The 23,685-nt window shown below is 34.9% G+C and overlaps 1 protein-coding gene across 1 annotated transcript in view; it reads right to left on the bottom strand.

The window, feature by feature from the left end:
* Positions 1–980: 980 nt before the first annotated feature.
* The window catches only part of LOC147074688 (putative NADPH-dependent quinone oxidoreductase VAT1L), a 149,828-nt gene continuing 127,123 nt past the window's right edge, over positions 981–23,685 (bottom strand). The window contains exons 3-8 of the mRNA XM_085943685.1: positions 20,891–21,106; positions 5,260–5,405; positions 3,996–4,099; positions 3,670–3,725; positions 2,358–2,552; positions 981–1,501 (exon numbers count right to left, since the gene is read on the bottom strand). Coding sequence (XP_085799811.1) covers positions 1,223–1,501; positions 2,358–2,552; positions 3,670–3,725; positions 3,996–4,099; positions 5,260–5,405; positions 20,891–21,106 — 996 coding nt within the window. The 3' untranslated portion in view covers positions 981–1,222. The remainder of the gene's footprint in view (positions 1,502–2,357; positions 2,553–3,669; positions 3,726–3,995; positions 4,100–5,259; positions 5,406–20,890; positions 21,107–23,685) is intronic.

Below are 23,685 nucleotides of genomic sequence, written 5' to 3' on the forward strand. Positions count from 1 at the left end.
TGTGTTTTCATTAATGCATAGATATTGTATGTTACATTTTAACCGAAATTTATGTTATTATATAAATCTGTTTACCTGCATGCTGTAAAAATATTGTATGTCTATGTAGGGTTCATATTTGAGAAATTTCTTTCAATATCTTACAAATTTAATTTTCTCAAAACTTAAAAAAACTGAATATACAACATTTGTGCAGTAATTAATGATAATCTCTCATTTGCCTAAAATTCTATACCTTTTAAATTGGCTGCATGTAAACGGTATAGAACATAAATTGTCTGTTGACGTTCACCAGTGTTACTCTCTATTTCCTATTGTCTTACAGGGTATCAAAATATAATCTTTCCAATAGTTAGAGTTAAATTTCTATTACATAATTTTAATATCGGGTTGTTAAGCTCCGTGCGAAAATGTACTTCTAAACTGCTGCACGCTCCTCTCCCCCTGAGTACGCTGTCCCTATCGGATTTGAGGCCGTACTAAATAACTACCTTACATTAATTCAAACTTATAAAAATAACGGGAGCGATGCACGCGCCCCAGAATGGTCATATTATCATGAGACGAGATGTTTCCGGAGTTTTGTCGATCGATTACCCTATTAAATGAATTTTGTAAAACTTAACTCTATACACGTAAAATAAAGAATAAAACTATCATTATATGATTTCGCTCGGAAAATTGGTTAAAATTCATTATTCAATAATCGACACAAAAAATATTATTAAAATAATTCAAAAAATATACTTTCACAACTTAAATAAAGCACAAACGCATAAATATGTAGTCTATTTTGATTGATCCATAATGAAAGGAATACACGCACATAATTAGCTAGTTATATTTGTTGATCGGCCAATGTTCCTGACACAAACAAAATCTCAAATTGCAAATAGTACCACCGAGAAGTCTATCTGAGAAAGAAATGGATTATACTGACACGTGTAACTGGAAGGTGTTTTTATACATTAGTTGCCGATGTGACAGGCAGTAAAATCATTTCCGCTAACTACTCAACACAACGATAGAGCTCCTTTGTGAAGCTGTCACGTTGGATTGTTAACGTTAAAAAGAATTCAGTCATCAAAATAATGATATTAAAATTTGTATAGTATTTTAGTTGTAGCAAAACACTTAAAAATAGAAGAGCCCCGGCGATGTCGGCCCCTCCGAGTAAGAAATAAAAGAATCTCTTCACAAGACGAGAATTCGACGTGAGAATCTATTGACTTCCCTCGTCGGTGTTGCCATTGGCTACGGCTTCTTCTTTGTCTCCGTTCTCCACTGGTTTCTCCTCCTTTTCTTTTTCTCCGTTCTTTTCTTTATCATCCTTTTCCTTCTCATCCTTGGCATCTTTTTTCTCCTCTGAGTTCTGTTTCTTGTCTTTGCCGGCCTTTCCTTTGGCAGGGGTTGCCGGTTTGGGTTTGGGTTCCAGTGACGGGTCCAGTACGATCTTTCCGATGTTCTTGCGGTCATGCATCTTCTGCATTGCTTCTGGCACCTGCACAAAAAAGCATACGATATTATCAATTACGCAATGCTAAAAAATAGAGACCTTCATTGAACAAATTTCATCATCCAGTTGATACCAGAGAGATATTCATAGACCAATAGGATAACCACGAAGCCTTCTGAATCGGTGATATAATCAAGTTTGGCAGAAGAATATGCCAATCAAGCAAAATAATAACTGAGAAGAGTAGAGGGTCTTCATCCAACAGTTAATTAATTGATTAATCATTATATTAATTAATTTATTATGTTCGGTAAATATTTTTTTTATTATTCAATATACACAAGATTTAAGATTATTATATACTTAATATATAATATTGGGTTAATTATCTGTCAACTGTCGGGAGACAAAAGTAATGATAAAATGGTTTGCTGACAAAAATTGATCCACATCAATGGCATTAATCCGATTGAGGAGATCAACAACTATGTCTATCTCAGCAATAGATGTCTTTTGACAGAGGTGATAAGAATGCTCAAGCTAGGATGGAGCGCATTTGGGCACTTGAATACCATCTTCCTCCAAGCATAAGCAGAGTGTTCAACCAATATCTACTGTCAGCTATCATACATGCATGTGAAACATGAACCCTTAATGTTGAATCATGAACCCATGAAGATATCCTAAAACTAAGAGCCCAATGCAGAACTGTCTGTCATAACTAAAATTTCCTTAGCACAAAACATTATGCAGAAAGCCTGTCATAGTTATGATCGAGTTGTCTATGGTCCACCAGATCTTAAATAACTTCGTTCTGTTTTTCTATTGAAAATAATACCATATATAAAATTTCTTGACCAGACTGCAGATACATAATTTAGTTCAAAGAATTCTGACTTACATCTTCAAGGGCCCACGTGGAGTCGACAATCGGTTTGACAATTCCCTTCTCCCACAGGTCAAGAACCTTGGCCATGGCTGCACGGACATATTCAGCTCCGCCATGCTGGAAAAGTAGGTGACGGAGGTTCAGGCCGGAGAGGGTTTTGTTCTCGTCAAACAGCTTGATTGGGGACACTTTGTCCACTTGCCACCACTGAAAAATTAAAAAAAAGAAATAATTAGTACTCTCCTAGTTATGTGTAAATCTGCTAGTACAAACATCCACTTTGTGGAGACCCATCTGATCCTATTAGGTTCGGACATGGTTAAAAGAAGAAATAAGTTATGTGTAAATATAGTGTGTGTGCGTTATGATGTACAGAATGTCAGGTTATTTTACGCCTCACTGAATTGCGTTCTGGTGCAGACTTAGGTCTGAGAGAATCATTGGCTAGTATTTCCTCCAAGATAAACCTGGTCTGGTGTTGCACTGACTGTTAATGGCCGTGTCTGGAAACTTATTCGTATGTAGTTCGCCGTATCACACTTCACCGTGAAATGTTGTATCGGAGATGTATGGCCGTATATTAAAGACAGTCCAACCTCTTTGGGTCGTATAGTACTGACATCAAATTCATGTCTAAATAAAACACGGTTCCTGTCGGTTTACACTTTACAGGAAGTCAGCAGCGAACAAATATTGAAAATAGACGATGTACTGGATTATTTGTTAGGTTAGGTTAGGTTTTCATTCTTGAATAATTCATGAATTTTGCCAAAATCAGTTATGTAAATTGAATTAACGACATATTGAATCTAATAAAATTGGAGACCGTATAGTATACGGTCATCTCTTTTCAATAAGAAAGCTCACAGCGAACTGTGCCACAGTGAAATGTTTTACCTACAATTTAAACATAACCGTTAATGGCAACCAATTTCGACCATGTCCGATCCTAATACGATCATGGGCCTCCACAGAGTGGAGGTTTGTATTAACAGATTTTGTTTTTACGAGAAATGGATGTCAGCCACATGCTCAATCTATTAGGTTTATACTCTGACTCATACATAAATTGAAAAACAACATGTGTACGTTAACAGACCCAGGATTCGAACCTGGGACCCACGATGCTATAGGCCGACGATTAAGCCGCGCTGCCATCGTAATACCTTATCACAATTAATCAATGTGTGGTTCCAATATAACGAGACTGTGGATTTACTAAAGGAACTCTCAAAGATCACTGGTTCTTAATAAAAAAAACCTTATAGTGATAATAAATGTTATTGTAGATTATAATAATATCAGTTATTTTTTTTATATTTACCGATCTGGCAGCACTGAAGAAGCTTTTGGTCTCTCCTGTGACAACATTGGACGAGCCTGGAATTTAAGTTAAAAGTTTAGATTTGTGATTTGTGTCTATCATGCACTAATTAACAAACTAACAATTGTTTCAATATAGCAAAATAAAATTGGAAAATGGTCTGCCCGTAGTCGAAAGAAAGATTCCGTGACTAAATATTTGGAGCCAAAAATGAAAATATTATGTGCCCAACGAATCTATAAAGAATTTGGTGAGTCCAACATAATTCAAACCATCAGATGTCTAGAAATGTTAAAAATATAAAATTATATTAAAAGTAATCGTACCATAAAGGATGTATTTTCCCATGGGTTTGAGGAGGGAATATCCGCGGTTGCATTCCTCTCCGCACAGGCAATCCAGGACAACGTCAACGCCATCTGGTGAAACTCTGCAACAACGTAAACAAAATTTTAATAAGATACCACCCGAGACTTTTTTAAAATTTCACGGGTCAAACAGAATACAATACAGTATTTTTCAAATTCATCGGCCTGACTGTGATTACGAAGATATGCAATGCTTAAGGGGTCAGGTATTCCTGAGCGATTTATTTTTGTAAAACATAAATTGAGAGACCAAGTATTAAAGGGGTACAAGCGACATAAATAAGTTTTGGGAAGTTTTCACATCAACACATACCCATTATTTATGGGTGACAAAAAATCATGTGTAAATGCTTTTTAAGAAATTTAAATAAAAAAAAATATTTAAAAACTGCACATGAAGTTTGAAGTTGATTTGCTTATGCATTTGAATCCATTTAATCCTTAGATATTGAATTTTCTTGAGATAAACAAACATAATTGTCTATGTAAGTTCAATATGAGCCAATATGTTCAAAATACTTATTTTTGGCACTCTTGGTTAAACGGCATAAGCCGCATTGATTGGTGCATTCAAATTTTGAAATTGACCAATAGACTACTTGCACTCGGATAAAATCAATACTGCACGCGTATATCCCTAGATCTAATACAGCGGACAAGCAGAGTTGTGGCAATACCGCGTAAGGTCCAACTGATTTACAAAATAATCCTATGGCAATACCGCGTATGTGTCACAACTTAATTTGCAGACGCATACGGTAGTAAAAATATATTTTCTAATATAAAACAGGAAGACACAGTAAACTGCATTTAAATTTATTTTTTATCCTTTTTATTGACGACATTGCAAGGTTTTTTGTCCCTCCTGAACATTTTGACAAATGGTTCTTCCGCGGTATTAAAGTTACATAGATGATAGGTATATGTATTTATATATTATATTCTTTTTAACACTGCAACAGACCATGAGGCTCAATGACAGTAGTGTAATACTAGAAGTGAAATAATTACATAAACACCAAGGCTTTGAGAAAATCACATAAATCTAATTAGGAGAATCAAGGAATCGAACCCAGGGTTCCTGGATAAGAAGGCAGTGCCTTATAGATTTCAATAGATTTATTAAATATTTAATACGATTTAAAGATATTCTATATTTTTCTGCGGGCATTCAAATTTGGCCAGTAAAAACGTGTACGGGCACGGAATCTAGTGTACATACTTGCGAACTTCAGATGTGTAGTCGCTGCCCCTCTCGAGAAGGTGGTCGATATTGCCATCCTTGAGGGCTTCATGCTTGCTCTTGCTGCACACTCCAAACACTGTTACGTCCTTCACTGACTTGCACAGCTGCGCCACTGCCTGGCCCTGGAACAATCATATTTACATATTAAACCGTGTATACAGTCAATGATGGGTAGAAATGAAGAGGGGCAGGGCTGAATTTACCATGGGGCTAAAGGGGCTATAGTCCAGGGTCCACAAATTGGTAGAGGTTTCGGGGCCTTTATCAGAACTCAATGGATGCAGGAAGACCACGACTTCGATGACTTGGTGAGAGACTAGCGAGCATTAGGAGTGATGGACTGGAGGAGAGAAGAGGACCAACCTGAGTGGAATAGTCTGCTTGAGGCTTGCTGTATTGCCAAAGAAGATGGTTTATTATGATAAAGTAGTTCATTTATGCTTGTAACAAAAATGCAAGGCATTATCATCTCAGAATATCTCAAAACTATAATCGAAAATCGCTTCCAGTTGATTTGATCACTAGCATTAATGACGCTTAATAGAATAAGGGATTTTTTCAAGATCTTTGTTTCCAACCTTTGATGGAACAGAAAAGTGAAAAGAAAGGTTTATTATATTAAACTGAAACTCAAAAATAAAAAAACAGACCGATAAAAATCAATGAGAGACAATGGTTGGATCTATTTGCTTGCATCTCTACTCTCAACTCACCACTTCATCGCTGCTATCTGACCACATTAGCTCCGATGAAGCCTGAACAATCTACAATGGTTGGATGTAGGCGCGCACACCTCTACCACACCTTACCATTCCATCACGGCCATATGACCACCTTACCTACTCGTGATGAATAATTGTTGCAAGTGCGTTATTCTTTGAAAATTTTATGTGTTCACTTCGGAACCTCTTAAGATATTGAGATGAAACTCTACCAAATGGTGAGATAATAAGAGTTTCATCAATCATTAGTCCAGTAGTCTTTGTGTTATAACTTATAACGGAACAAACTAGGTAGAATGGAATGGAAACAGTCAAAATCTAATCAATTGCAAACAATTAATATGCATTTCTATTTTAATATGAGTATAGATATAATATGCCTATTCTATGACTTGTCCTATTGCCTTAATTAAAATTCTGCTGCTTAAATCTGCTGAAATTTCACATTAATTCAGGGTTGACGAACATTTTTACGTACGGGTGCCAAAATTTCCCAAATAATATTATTCGACTGTCTGACGTGCCAAGCAGTTTTTCATGGCGGAAAAAAAGTTTTTTTTTAAGTTTTGTAAAAAAATATTTTTTAAGAATTCCATTAAAATAAAGTTTAAAAATTACAATTGAGGTTTTGATATTCTATATTTCTCCGTATTTCTAGCAGAAGGCATATCTTCTATTCTTTGAATATTTTTTACCCTTTTTTCAAAATTCTTAAATAGATCGTGGAAGCATTTAAACCATTCTTCGTTCATATTATATTCTCCAACACTCAAGGTTTTTTCCATTTTTAGAGATTATGTTTGAGGCAAAATAAAAATCAATTATATTAATTGAATGACTGCCGATAATTAATTTTATAGGGTTTGTTGATGGAATATTTTTATTTTTAATTGCCCGATCCTAAGGACCGACCTATGCAATTGTATATTTACATTAAACGTAATGATTATTTTATTGTTGTTTTAATTTAACAAAACGCAATTTTTTTGTAGTACTTATTCCACTTTTAATCAATAGATTAGGACCGGTTTCGTCCGCCTCAGAGGGACATTTTCAACTGAGTGAATAATGATTATTCTTGAAAAGGATTTGTCTGCCATTTTTTATACAATGCGATTTGTCATTTATGCATGAATTTCGTCGTTTCGATTGGTAAGAAAATACGCATGGATATGTCATTATTTTTTAATATTACCTATAATGTAAGTAACCACTTATATATTTATTTGTAAATCCTTTTTATGAAAAAAAAACATTTTTTAAATACATGTATATAAAATAGTAAGTAATTTCTTTTCCAACATTCGCGTGCCATGCAAAATCATCTCGCGTGCCATAGGTTTGCCATCCCTGATCTTAATTAGTATCATTATTAGGAATTCCTATTTCGATCCAGAGCATGGGTGTTTGTGACATTTTTCTAATATTATATATTTTTATAATTACTATTACCTATACGGAAACACATTCAAACAATGTGGTATTTCCGGGGTAATGCATTAGCATTAACTTTTTTATTACTCAGGTATACCTACATAGCTGATTCTCATAAAATTTAATGTAGGTAAAAGGGTAGTACTGTAATGGTTATATTAACAAACTTAATACAATGAATGGTTGTGAGTAGGTAGGGTTGTCATATCGGAAGAAAAGTATAAATATATATTTAAAATATAAAATATAAAAATATAAGGCAAAAAACAATAAGTAGGTGCAATTGAAAATGGCATTAATTTAAGCTGTCCTCATTTCAAGGTAGGTACATATTATTATTAAGACGGTACTTCAGTGAAACGGCAAATAATTTTCAATTATAGGTTTGACGAAATTTTGGACTCGCTGGCAAACGGAGAGCGAACGTCGAGCTGTGAACACGTCAAGTTGTTTCGTGATGGCGACGGGGGTATTAATTCTTAAATCGTGTAAAGATGACTAAAACACGATTGATCTTTACCCATTGGTTTATTTTTCTTGCTAGATCGAACACAATTTTTAATGTACGTATTTTTATCCAGACGCGGGAGGATTTGATCTCACACTAACCGATTCAAAGACGAGCACTGACTGCTCCACTCCGCGTATACCTATAGATTGGCTATAATGCAATAAAGAGCTTCTAATACAGGGTTTCCCAAACTTTTTCTGCAATGGAACACTTCGCAAACCCGGAAATTTTAACGGAACACTTAGTTGATTTTGTAGGTTATTTATTAGCGCAGCTAACCGTTCTGCCTATTTTGGCAACTGTCCTTAAACTGACTTGTCAGCCGGTCAGTTAAAGATAATATACCCCATCTTTTTCATGCGCACGGTGTGAGAAAAGATAGTCCTCCGTCTGTACCTAGATTATGGCCCCCCTGGCTAGGATCTTTGACGGGCCCCCTACTTATCTCGCTAAATATTAGCATGCTTGAAGTGAAACAGCACCGCAGGCGACATTTTTTTTTATTAGTGCATGTTTGTGATGTGTGTTTATCTCACTTGGCTGGTCGATCTCTCACGCCGGGCCTCCAGGCTAGAGGCCTGTCAGCCCCCCCCCCATTGGGGGAGCCATGACCTGTCTAGATACTTGACGTCATAAACATAAGTGGAGATTGATCATCACTCGTCTTTCAATATGAAGTAGATTCTTTAATTATTTTAGTTTTACTTATTTTACTTCTACTTAGTAGAATATCTTTAAATGTGTTGCAGTGTATAAAACTTTTCCAAATGGCGCGGAACACCTATTCAGGTTAAGCGGAACACTGGTGTTCGGGAAACCCTGTTCTAATAGATGATTTTAAGTACCTACCTAAACAAATTTTTAAACAAATTTAAAACTGATTTATTAGCGAGTCAAAAAGACTGACATTTCATGGGATTTTTTTGGGGGATGGACGAGATTCCAGGGGGATGAAAAAGGAACGAACAATACTTTTGAATTATAAATGAGAAGATGGCCGAATTAAGGAGGAAAACTTTTCAAAGGTCGTTTTCTAGATGGAGATTCTTTCAGGAAGTATTTGTCTTCCTAAGAAAAATACAAAACCGAATTTAAAAAAAATAATTTATCCATTCCGATTCTAGCATACCTACCAATTATATCTTCCCTCTCATTTCGTGTTTGCAAAAGTTCATTTTTATTTATTTTATGGCCTTAAATTCCAACATAACCTAACCAAGCTTTTATTAATATTAGAAATATATATGTATTATAAATAAATATATTCACTGGTTTCATCAAACAAATATTGTGAAAACCCTTCTGAAATATTTCAAATGTGAGTTAGAATAGTTCTGCATTCAGCTGACGATTAGGTATTTTATAACAACCGCTGACTTTATAGAGACTTTAGTATGCAGGGCTATCCTAAGGACTGTGGTGTTTCAAGCTTAATTACCAGGGAACTCAGAAATAATGGGAACTGAAATACCTATCGGGTAAGGAATAGCAGGCAACTGATCTCGAGTAAGGATTAATCCGGGATAAATTTTAACACGTGTCAAGAATACGCCATACGTCGAATACTGACAACTGCTCTCGGTTTATGCATTGAAGCTCATTTAATATTGGTGTATTGCACACACTATTTCACGTGCATAATGCGTGTTTCATTTTCGTAGGACACTCACACATTCAAAACCCTGCATTAAAATGTAGTGTATTGAATATTGTCTATCGGAATTCTATTTATTATCTGTTCTGTGTTAATTCCTTTTGAAATCAATGCGTCGATTTGCAGCGCCGTGTAAAGGCACACGTGAGGGTGCGACATGTCTCGGTCCGTGAGCATCCCATTAGATTAGTCCATTAGTGGTTATAGCTGCAAGCCAGGTATTACAATCAAAACGAGGTGTCTGCGTATGGAGTATGCCCGGGATGAAAGCGACGAGGACTAGGCGGATGTCACCTGCAAACAGTATGGGAAATGCAATCCACGGCGTTTCTTTACCAACGGTGACACGGTGTGGGATAAAATCCGATAAATTCGCCAGCGAAAGACTAAGGGACTGAGATTAATGTAAGGAGCCATGAGAGACCGTAGCAGTAGCGGTTTTCCACAAGCCTCAGTCCTACGCATAGGTGCTAACCTAAACCCACAACTTAAAAGATGCGTACTTTTCTAAAAGTGAGAAAAAAATCCAGGAAACAGCGCTTCATTACATAGTTTTTTGTTGGCAAGGGGGGCCTCTAAGCCCGTCAGTCTCGGGTCAACCATTATCTAAAATTCCCACGACCGGTGATATTAGATTATTTTTTGTTTATATAGGCGCGTCCTGCACCAGGCAACACAAACACAATCAGAAGTGGGTTGCATTCTGGGTAAGGTTGTAACAAGGTTTAATTTAACATGTTAAACACGTTTTAAAACGTATATTATTTTAAATACTTGCGTATGTATCATAATTCATAACATAATACGCATTATGTAGTTTATATTATATATTATATAGCTCGCCGAAAGGACGGCCGCTGGACAAATGCCTTCATCCAGTGGTACCCAAGGGGCACGAAACGGCCACAGAGTCGCCCTAAAAGCCGCTGGATTGACGAACTGGTAAAGTTCGGCGGAAATACGTGGCAGCGAACGATACAGGACCGAGAGAGTTGGAAGAAGCTTGGGGAGGCCTTCATCCAGCAGTGGATTAACCCCGGCTGATGATGATATAGTTTGACACGTAAATGAAACGTGCAATCAATATTGATTATATTAATTTACTATAGGCAGGTTTTATATTTCTTTCGTCTTATAGCATGACCGTCATTAAGTCGTAAACCGAAATGAGCTTCAAAGCCTTGATCTATACTCTATGGCGACTGGCTTTTCAATTTCTATTGGGTAGTTTTTCAATGAATTGTGACGATTGAAAGTAACATGGCAAAAATTGCCAATCGGCATGTCAGTGAAAAAATATCGATTGAAAAACACATGGAAAGGGTCACAGGAAACTTAGTTAGATTGTCTGTCTGTCTGCGGCATCTACCTGTGTTTTTTGATCGATTTTGTATGACGTCATACTGGGAGCGAATGTATTTTTTATCGTTCGGTTTTATTGAGGGGTTGGCCTGGTCGATTAGAGGCAGTGTTGCCAATTGTCATTTACAAAAAATACGCCAGATAGGGTGAGAAAATAAGCTATATTGTAAAAAAAAATGCTAGATTCTTAAAATTTCAAAAACATGTGATTGAAAACATTATCTTCCCGAGAATGAATATTGAAGAAGAATTTATTGTTTCACAAATCACAACTAATGAATAAGTCATACAGTTAAAAAATAATATATATATATATATAGAATTATGAAATTTAGTTATCACTATACCCTACTGTAGGTAGAGTTGGGTTTCGGGAATTCTCGAGATTTTCCATCCTGAATCTCGAGAATTGAAGTTTTTAACATTTCGGGAAATCCCGGATCTCGAGAATCTTTTCTCGGGATTCGGGATTTCTTCATCAAATCAAATATTAATTGAAAAAACGATTTTCTATATGAAAAAAGTGGACAGAAAACACAAAACGTTCAAAGACTGATCGGGGCATTTAACACAATTAAGCCAATGGCGACTCAAAATAAGCGCAATTTTTGCAACATCAGGGAAATTTGTGTCTCAAAAGCGTACGCGATTGTCAGACGCAGCGATTGACGGTCCGTGTTTTTTGAAATTCTATTTGTTCGTTTTGAATTATTTTTGTTTTCCTCGGTACCTACTTCTATTTTGTCTGTCTTCTTACATAAATAAAAAAAACATATTTTTTTGGAATTTGTCTATTTTTACACTGATTTTAGGAATTGTACAGGTTTTTTTTAAATTCCCGATATCTCGAGAATTCTTTTCTGAAATCCCGAAACTCAAGATTGAGATTTTCTCGGGAAATACCCAACTCTAACTGTAGGCATATAAATGTAAAAATGAGTGTTTCTTTTCAAGTAAGTCTGGTATAGTATTCGTTTACATGTAAATTGTACGTATCACATTTCACCGTAGCACAGTTCGCCGTGAGCTTTCTTTCATCTTTATAGCACCGCGATGAAAAAAATACGCGTCGTTCTGCATTTCTAATTTAATTACATACCTATCTTCTACTGTCTTTCCCTTGTATTTCGGTAGTTTTTTTTATTAGTATTTTGTAAGTGTTTTAAGTACAAGTCAGTTTACAGGAAGCCAGGCGGGAACCGCGCCAATTTTCATGGCCGATTTTGACAAAATTTATGAATTCAAGAATGAAAACCTAACCTAACCCAACAAATAATCCAGTAAGTATATCGGTTATTTTCAAAAGCCGCTGGCTTCCTGTCAAGTGTACACTGACAAGAACCGTGTTTTATTTATACATGGATTTTATGTCAGTACTATACGACCCAAAGAGGCTGGACGGTCTTTATAATATACAACCATATTTTATTTCCGATATAAAATTTCACGGTGAAGTGTAATACGGTGAACTGCATACGTACAAATTTCCGGACACTATTCTAGCATTTTTATAAAAAAAAATTAGGCTTTTTGCTAGGTCGAAATCGAGACCCCCAGTTTCTGTTAATTCGTTTGATTGACATAATATGCCGATTTGTCGCATTAGATTTAGACGAGTAGTCTTGATAATGGTATGTCGACCGAAATATATCATGATGGCTGTACGGTAACGTATCGGCTATCGGCGTATTAGGTCCCTACTCCCTAATAATAAGAATTTAATATTTGTACCTAACATATTTTATTATTCTATAATTTATTGTACCAAGTAAACTCAAACGAGTATAGTAGGGTCTCGATTATCCGAACTATCTTCATCCACAATCAGTCCAGATAATCGAGATTCTACTGCATAATATAAAATAATTACAAGATAAAAGGAACTTTTTATACACGTTTTTAAATTTTCCTTTGAATCATATAAACTTGACTAGCTTAAACGATCAAAAAAATTTGTACTTGATAGAAATAATACTGAAATGTCATTTTGACATGCATATTGATTTCCATAGTAAGACACGTATATATTAATAATTTAGTTGCTAGGACCCCAGACCCCTAACTAATAATAGTAGATTGGATTACGGATTTCTTCCGAAATAACTTTTCATACAAAACAGAATTAAGTGAAAATGAATTCAATTCTACTTAAAGATGGCTAAAAGTATTTAAAAAAATGCTTCGGCATCGTGTTCTGATATATTCTAAAAGTTTAAAATTTCTAGCTAGTCTGGAAGTTAGTTAAAAATCGATTGCAAGGTTTGTACCGGATAAACAACCACCGGACAAACAAGAATACGACCTAATAAAAGCGTTGTAAAAATGCGCGAGTTACTGATTTTCATAGGTACCTACTGCAAATATATTAATTATAATTCTCCATGTGTCGTGTTATAGTTGTTTTTAACAGGGAGTCATTGCCACTGGCACCTACACATACATATTAAAAACCATGCACGTAGACAGAATACAATTCGTATTATAAACGCTAAGTAGATTACCTAATTTAATTGAAATAGTCGGCGAAGGGGTAGTGTCCCCGGTCTCCACCCTGGAAGTCTACATAAGTAGCTCCGATCGATATTGTCGGTGCGTGGAAGCCTCGGCTCGGCTCCGTCTGAAGGCAGTCTACGCTTACAATTTATCGGCCTGACTGTGGTCACACCCGAGGCAAGTGGTTTCTTACAAGATTTGTGTCATTACATTAGAGTTATTTTTTGCATCCCGGGTTCGCCTTTTAGTGACATTTCTCATTACAGAATTTTATTAAAATCCAAACACTTAATCTAGTTCCTGTATTAGTTATTAGTATTACCTAGTTTATGCATAATGATGTAACTACTGAATGGAGTAACAGTGGGTATCTAACACTAGTGAAGGGTGGAGGTAGGCTGTTAAGATCCGCCATAAATAGTGTACATTAAACTTTGTATTTGTTTTTAAAAATCAATTAAACCCTGTCTAAACCAAACCATAATAGTTTATGTATATTTTGGGCGATATGAAAAAATTGTGCACACTTTTTCATTCATATTTATTTGTTTTCTACAGGGAGCTATGGGCATGGGGGAGCTAGGGACAAGGGGCTATATATCTGTGGTAAGATGGCAAAACATGATAAGTATGTCCGTTTTTGGCAAATTGAATTATGTATACCTTCAGATTCTTAACAATGAGATTTACAAGATATCAGAATATGGTAATAATAGGTCTTATAAGTTGGGAGAAATAAGTTGAATCAATATGTGATTTTTGTTCATTGTTTAAATATTTTTCGAAGTTTAAAATTGCTCTCCTGAAAAATTTAGAAAAAAACGGAAATATCACGTTTTCTATTAAAAATCAATTAATATCTACTGGTAAGCAAACACGTTGTCGGCAAGTCGGCCTATAACGTTGTGGGGTCCCAGGTGCAAATCCTGGGTCTGGCAAGTAATTTGTGTACGAGTCAAAGTATGGACCTAATAGGTTGAGCAAGTGGCTGACATATATTTCTCGTAAAAACAAAATCTGTTAATATAAATCTCCACTCTGCGGACACCCATATGATCTTATTAGGATCGGACGTGGTCGAAAGAAAAAGAAAGGAAAGTCTAGGCAATTAAAATATGTATATTCCATAAATTGATAATAATTTATTATCAAATGCAGGTTTTTGCACCATTTTCGGCATGTAGGTAGGTACTTAGTTAAATTTTGTTTGAAATATTTGTATACTTATATTTTACGATGTACGATTTTACGAGTAGGCGCGCCTGAATGGTTTAATCCGCCTCTGGGTAGCAGTATAACCATGGGTGAAATCTTTCAAAAACCGATATCGACAGCAAACAATATGGTAATACAAAAAAAAATATGATACTTTTGAATGGGATAATATTATATTATGATGGTAATAAATAAATCATAGTTTCAGAGCTAGATCAATCTATGTTTGCGACATTCTACATTCTGTACATAATCTGAAACCCTGCTTTCCATAAACTTTTCATCCAAGACACGGGTAGAACAGATGGTCTATCAAACTTACATCACAAAGCAGAAACACGCGGGAAACTTTGTACGACTACATACAGAACTAAACTATAAAACCAATATGTATGGAAAGTAGAAACATATTATTCTCAAAACACAAAATAACTTTATGTCTTATGTTACAAATACAAGGTTGTAATTAAAAGTTAGAATCTATATTACATAATATTTTATATTTTAATGATACTATTGAATTATTAATTGAGTTAGCATTTACTTGGTAGAATTCCATTTTACAAGAAATGAAAATATAATTAATATTAAATTCTACAGGTTTTTTTTTTTTTTTATATAAAAGGTTTGTCGATAGCTATTTCGGTTGTAACACCATTATCAAGACTATTCAGATAGGCCGTTTGCCTTTGCTTAAATACTATACGTGTATAGATAGAGACAGAATACATTTTCTTATTCGTTCCAGCAATATTATGAATTTTTTCATTATTATTAATTGTAATATTATTAATACTTTGAAAACCCTAAGTGGGTTTTTTAAATTGGATATCGAAATTTTCAAAATTTATCAAAATTACAGTGTTCGATGGTTATTTATTGACATTATTAATCAATTAAAATATTATTAGTATAATTGTCTTAATCGTGTGTTTAGATTATATTTAATAGTGGCGACGAATACATTACCAAATTTTCATTAATTATGTGATTACTTTTGGATAATTCGCGATTAATTTCCAACTGTTCAAGTAAATTTAATTTTAGACCCTTATTACATATATGCAAACATTGTGGCGTTCCATTGTTACTGATGCTATGCGAGTTTGATATCAAATGTTTAGCAAACTGAGAATCTGTTTTACCATTCCTAAAAGACCGGAGGTGCTCTTCAAAACGAGTTTTTATTGACCTGCCAGATTGACCAATGTAGCATAGACTACATTTATTTATTTATAAAAAAGAGTATTACGGCATTACAGCTTTTGGCCAATGCGCCATAATACATAATACATACAAATATATAAAAATATCTTAATTACAAATAACAACTAATATGACAAGAAAGTGGAAAAGACAGCATGTGTAAATATTAAAGAAATATGATAATATATACAATTATAAATTTATCCTATTTAAAACGTCTACAAACATTATATAATTAATAAAAAACAAATCAACCTTTATGGTGCCATCAAATAAGCTAATTGCACGATACACAGCATCATGAAACATAACATCTGTCCTGCGACGAGGTATCTTGAAGACCGTGGAGCTGCGTGTGATATTGGTGGGAACATGAAAATTAATATTTGCCAGTATATGCGGATTGTAAATGAACCCACGAAGAAGTAAAAAGAAATGCTTTAAAAGAACAATCACTCTTCGGGTAGACAGGGATTGCATTGATAGCATACCCAGAAGAAAACGAGTCGGGAAATTCATTTTATTGTCATTATCATAAGGAAAGAACCCGTATGTTCTTAAGTAGAGAAATCTAAGAAATCTATTGTGGACTCGATCCAGCTTAATTGTGTGCATGAACCTATTAGGACTCCAAATAATGCTGGCATATTCAAGAATACTCAACACAAATGATACGTATAATGTACGTAGCACTCGGACGTTTTCGAATGATTTTGAAACCCTCATAACAAAACCAAGCATTTTGCTAGATCTAGTACTGATGTTAAGAATATGCTGATTGAAAGTGAACTTTGTATCATACAATACTCCCAAATCTTTTATCTCCGTTACCCTACTCAATATTATACCAGACAATGTGTATGGGAACAATAAGGTGTGCCTTGAACGATTGAATGAAATAATATTACATTTGGAGGTAGCGAATTCAAGTTTATTTAAGATAGACCATTGCGAGATAGCATCTAGGTCAGACTGCAACATCGCACAGCATAATGGGGTTTCAATAGTTCGAAAAAGTTTAAGATCATCTGCGAATAGCAAACAAGAAGAATTGGTTATAACTTTGACAATATCATCAAAAAATATTAAAAACAAAATTGGGCCAAGATTTGAACCTTGAGGAACACCAGAGTTTGTTCTAAAAATCCGCGATTCATTCCCATGGTAATCAACAAATTGACGGCGATTTTTCAAATAAGAAGCAAAAAACATATTATACTATATGACGCGCCAAATGTACAAAGCTTTTGTAATAAAATATCGTGATCAACACGATCAAATGCCTTGGAAATATCTGTGTACACAGAATCAACTTGAATTGACTTATCCATAGAATTTGAAATAAAATTATTATACACTATAAGATTTGTTACTGTGGACCGCCTAAGTCGAAAACCATGCTGCGAATCGGAGAGGCGAGAGTCTATTTGACGGTTGATGTTTACATGTAATATCGATTCAAATAATTTACATGGAGCCGAAAGAACTGCTATTGGCCTATAGTTAGAGATCTCTGATCTAGATCCCTTTTTATGAAGCGGCCTTAGGCGGGTTATTTTCCATGCATCAGGAAAAGTGCTGGATGCTATGATTAAATTAAATATATGTTTAAGCGGAAAGGATATATGTTCGTAACAGCCCTTAACCACATAAGGTGGCAAGCCATCTGGACCAAATGAACTTTTGGGAGACAAATTTGAAAACCCATATTCCATATCTTTCTCGTCAAAAGCTGAGATTTGAATATCTTGCGTTGCAGACGAAGAACCAGCAGAATCGGGGTCAAGTAGCGGTTCTATTGAGCTATAAAGTGATTCAAAATGCTTAGCAAATGCATCAGATATAACATGGTTCTCTATAGGATCATTATTTTATAATATGCCACATATATATGCCACATATATATGCCACATGTTATTTTATAAACTCCGCTTTTCTCCAGTTTGTTGATTTTATCTTTACTATTTTTTAAGTTTAATTCTAGATTATTATTAGCTTTGAATGCTACGTTAACGCTATGTTTAATTTCTTGATAAATTTTGTCTGAAATAATGCCGTGATAACCAATGGACTTGTAATAACGATTTGAATCTTTAACGTTAGGGTATATTGTTGATCTAGCTAATTTAAGTTGTTTTTTATATAATATTTTATCTACCATTGATGTTTCATATCCATTACTTAAGGCTATTTGTTTAATGGTATGTAGTTCATCCTCAAAATCTAATTTGTTCATGGGCACGCTAACTAACCTGTGGATCATGGCATGGTATGCCGCCAACTTATGAATCCATGGATGTTGCGATCCTTTATGTATAGTAGTTTCAGTATAGGTGGGTTTTCTATATATTTTGAAGTTATGTTTATTATTAACCCTCTGAATAGTGAGGTCTAGAAAATTAATTCTGTTTTCTATCTCTACTTCGACCGTGAATTTAATATTACAGTGCAATGCGTTAGCCCTTTTGACGAACGAGTTAAGTTGACGGTCAGTTCCTTTCCAGCAAATCAAAATATCATCTACGTATCTATGGTAATATAATATGTCAGCTACTGAGTCTATTTTAAGTGATTCCGATTCGAATTTGTCCATAAAAAGTTCTGCGAGCAAAGGACTTAAAGGAGACCCCATAGGGACTCCGTCAAGTTGATTATAAAACTCTGAATTAAATGAGAAATAGTTATTTTCTACACATAATTTCATTAAAGAATAAATTTCTTCTAACTCGAATGGGTGTACTTTAGCTTTTTCTAGTTTTTCGTACACTATTTCTAAACATTCTTTAACTGGAATATTAGTAAATAAACTGGTTACATCTAATGAGACCAGCTTACAGTTGCTAGGTAAATCTATGGTATTTATTTTATTAATTAAGTCAACTGAATTTTCTACGCTTCTTTTGGCTTTGAAATTTGTTATATGTTTAAAAATTTTATTAATATAATATGCTAATTTGACTGTTGGCGTATTCGTATATGATACCACGGGCCTAATAGGAATATTAGTCTTATGTATCTTAGGTTGACCATATATTAAGGGTGCCATAGGATTCATAAGAGTAACACTACGTTTGATAGCTTCGGTGGGGAAAGTGATAGTGCAATCATTTATTAATGTTTTAACTTTAGATGCGATTTTAGACGTAGGGTCTTTATTAAGTTTAACAAACTCACGCGGATTAAGAAAGTTATTAACTTTTTCTAAATAATCTGCTCTGTTTATAATTACAACGGAGTTGCCTTTATCTGCCTTGGTGATCACCAAGTCGTAATCTTTAACTTTATTTTTAATAGATTTAAGATGTGAAATTTCGTCATTATTGACCACGCGTTTCTTCGTGTGCAATGCATCCGAAATCATTTTAGCTGTTGTATGTTTAAGTAATTTATTGTTATCAGCTCTAGCTAATGCCATTTCAGTGTCAATTGCTAGTAATTCCAGTTGTTTCTTAGATGGCAACTGTGGGATTTGATATTTAAATCCTTTGTTCAAAAGTTGCATTTCTTGATTAGAAAATGTAACATTAGACAAGTTAATTGTTTTTTCATAAAATTTAATTTGTTTAACAATGAATTTTGATGTTGATTCTACGTTAACGTTATGAGATTCTGTTAGTTTTTTAAGTTTACGACACTGTTTCTGAAATTTGTCAAATATAATTTGGCTAATCTCTTCGCGAATGTCATAGTCTAATGTATCGAATTCAATTGGATGAAGTTTAAAGGATAATTCTGAATGAAGAAGTTTAATATAATGTAAAAGATTATCACGTTTCCTCATACCCTCCCGGATCTCTGCCTTCAGCCAAATCTTCTTTGCTCTGTTGATAGCAGTTTTACCTGCTGCGCTAGTAGATTTTGTCTTGATTTGGATGTAACTTGGGGACACTTTGAACTACTATTACTTTACTATTGTCATTTTTTACTACTATCACTTTATTACTTATCACTATCACTTTACTATTGCTATTACTATTACTATTGCTACTTATCACTATCACTTTACTATTGCTATTACTATTACTATTACTATTACTATTGCTACTTATCACTATCACTTTACTATTGAAGTGTATAATTATTGTGATATTGGAATATCAGTTTTTAGGGGCCATTTTCTTTGACGCAGATGACGCAATCGATTCTTTAGAAGATTTACAAAGGGACCCCGAAACAGTTAAGTTAATAAGATAGTAAATTATACAAAACGCCTGAAAAGATACGTACCTACTTATACAAAATATACAATATACAAAAAAGTCACTAGTAACAGTGTATGATATCTGTCAATCGGAATAGGTGTCAAAATGACCCAATTGATATTTGAACCGTAGTGTATAATCCATAATATGATAATAGATTTAGGTAAAGTTGCATATTATTTTGGATTCGATTTGGTGTTCTTTTGTTTTACTTTAATTATTTTCATTGTAATATCGTCGGTGTTTTTTAAAAAGGGCGAATCAACCATTTTGGCGATTTTTTTTTAATGAAAGCGAATTTTAGCGGGAAAAAAAAATTAATGAAAGAACAATATGTATCTACCTCACTAACTTTGTTGTGTAAAAACGGCGAATTTGTTTGTTTCTCCACAGGAAAATGCTTAAAAACGAAAATCGTAAGGGCGAATATCCACTTAGTGTTACGGATAAAAAGCGAATGTGACATATTAGGCCTTTTAAAATATTATATTATAATGACAATATTCTTTCAAAGCTTTATTATACATTTATAGTCATCCACAGGTCATTTTACCTACTAAAAGAAAAAAATCGCTTCAGGCAGAATTGTAAAAAAATACTAAGTAGTTAATTTCGTTGCAATTAGATAGGGCGCACATAGCTTAGTTGGCAGTAATCTCGTGCGAAGTCAGATACTTCATCTAGTTACGTATAGGTATAAGGAAACGTGTACAATAGTTTTGAGTATCCACGACGGTCGGGAAAAGTCCGCCAGTCATCGAAACTTCCAAGTGATTTAGTCTTTGAAGAAATAGAAAAGGGTACTTACAACTCCACCGCCGGCAGAATGCAGAAGTAGGCTCTTCCCCGGAGCGATGCAGGCCATGTCGAAGACGAGAATGTGCGCGACTAGGTAGTTCATGGTGATGGCCACAGCATCTAGCGGGGACATGGCGTCCGGTAGGGCGTACACGTAGGCCGCTGGGACGGCCACAAGCTCGGCCCATGCCCGATATTCTGGCAGAGCGACCACTCTATCTCCAACCTGCAATCAAACATAATTTATATTAATATTAATGCTGTAATGTATTCAATCTGTAGGTTCCGAAGACTCCGCTGGGTGGAACGGGACAGTGCCGAAGGGCTTACCTAATGCCGATAATGAAGAAGGAATGATTCCCAAAGAACTCCCGACTCCCGATGTGTCCAACTGGCGTTCAAGGACAAAGGGCGAGGAGATAGTGGAGAGCAATGTTGAAGACTGCTGGAGATCACCACCTGTTAGTAGCGCCATTAATAATAATACTAGGTAATTAAATTTGCATGCGTTGGATCCCATCTTGTATATTATTGTCAGTTGCTATAAAAATATTACAAAAAACTTTTCTACTGGTAAGTATTAGTATTAGAAACAGACAAAATTAATAATAAAATATGTATAGGTAGGTATATCTTGTATATAGGCATTATGGTAATAGCTAAACAGGTGATCAAAAAGCCTATATTTTCAATTCACAGACCGTCAAGTCAATTCATTATAAATAGAGATCAGTGATCGCGGGCCGCATGTAGGCCCAAAAGACGATTTCCTGCGATCCAGTACAGTTTTTATAATATGTCGTTGATTTGTATAATAATTATTAGAAAAATATAGGAATTTCACAGTCCTGTCGTTTGTCACCTGTCGAATATTTCACAGGTTTTTATTGACATATTGTCAGTTGAAAATCTATATAATAATAGAAAATATACTTATATAATAACGCAATCGATCGGTTCTCCAAAAAACAACGTATAAAAATCATACAATCAAACTACGAAAATTTGAAATATTTGAGATAAATGAGGTCCCCAAAAAGTTTTCAGTATTTAACTTGTCCATCGTGAAAAGAATGGTTGATGATATCTGCGACTAGTAGAGGTATTGTAATGTCAGGTACCTGGTATACCATTTATTTTTAATTCAATGTGTCAAAAGCAGATTTCACACAAATTCATGTGTCTATAAATAACACAACTCTGGTTTCAGTGTTATCAAAAAAAAAACACAGTGCCAAACGTTCAGCCAAGTAGGTACAGTACGTACACTGCTTTGACAAATGAACGCCGTAAAAAGTGCCCGCCAGAGTAAAGAGTATTTTTCATCCGTTTAACGGCAACACTGGGGAAAATGTTATAGTATAAAATATTCCCCGGGCGCGTGCCGAAAGTCCGAAAACGAACAACGAAGGCAGTATACAGAGAAAGCGAGAAATGATGTCACTCCCCGCAGGTCGGCTTTCGGGAAAACTGGAAACAGATTACCTCTCCACGATGAAAAAACGGCGGGGACATAATATACGGGGTCGCCTCTTTCTTACGGTATTTTTGCCCCTTGTAAGTTGTAAGCAGGGACTGAACAAACAATATTAAATTAGGTACTTACGAGCTTGCTATTACTGACTATTTTTTGGGGAAGTTTTACGTTAGAATCTATTGGAATTTTTCTTCTAATGGATATAAGTTTTGTACTATTCCATTTGAGTCGTTTTTTGCTACCCTGGTTTCGCCTTTAGGCATCTTCAGGCTCTGTGTACACTCACAAAAAGACAACGAACACTTAACTTGTATAACAAATCGACACGATAAAGTAGCGTAAGTTTGGTTTATTAATACTTATTATAGAAAATGTATTTTCACAAATATAGGTACTTCCTAATAAAGAAGCCATTTGATGAGCATGTTTAACTATATTTGGATAGTTTTTTGGATTTAGATAGAAGTGAAAGTCATCATTCTTGCCAGAGGATAAATCTCGTGAGACACATCAAAAAGCGACGCCGGACACACTTTGTGAATCCCTATCCTGAAGTAATAAAGTCAACCCTGGTTCAAAACTGCTACCGTGACAAACTTTAATGCATATTATTATGATACAGATGATACGACAATGAGAACTATTAAAAATAACACATTTTTTAACACGTGTTTATCCTATATTATTTTTCCATATACGAGATACGTAACCTGTTATACCACACCCAGTATGGTAAGTCAGTTACCATTACTTTTGTGTTTCCTGGTATAGGTATACCTGTATGCAGATAGATATCTGCTTTTATTTGTTTACCCACTAAATTACATTTCATACTGTGCTTCAAAATGATCAAGGAACATAAGGTTGGAGGGTAGGTAATAGTAGTTAGGAAGAAAATGGTCCAGGCGAGAAAATCTCATCTGTGGGAAAAGAAAACGGCGCTGGGATGATGCTCGGGTGAACTGACTCACAACAACATAATCCACTTAGCACAATCGCTTCCCAACACTGCACACAGTGGGCGGTCTAAATAAGCCATCGCCCATTGTATACCAGCGGTACTCAACAGTTCACCGCAGAATCCGTGCACTGCATTGTTACGGGTTTGCGGATATTAAAAACAATAATTAAATTAAATACAGTCGAACTTGGTTATTACGAGGATGATGGGCCGACTGAATTTGCTCGTTATAAGGATTACTCGTAATATCGTTATTTTATAACATTTTTCGCGCCACGTTCTATTGAAGCATAGAACATAAAAACCTGAAAACCGTCGTAAAAATCCCTGAAACAAGCATGACATTCATAAACTACAAAATAAGTTG

This window comes from Rhyacophila brunnea, unplaced genomic scaffold, assembly GCF_057557595.1.
Source record: "Rhyacophila brunnea isolate RB1 unplaced genomic scaffold, BYU_Rbru_1.0 scaffold_16, whole genome shotgun sequence".
In the NCBI taxonomy this organism is placed as follows: Eukaryota; Metazoa; Arthropoda; class Insecta; order Trichoptera; family Rhyacophilidae; genus Rhyacophila; species Rhyacophila brunnea.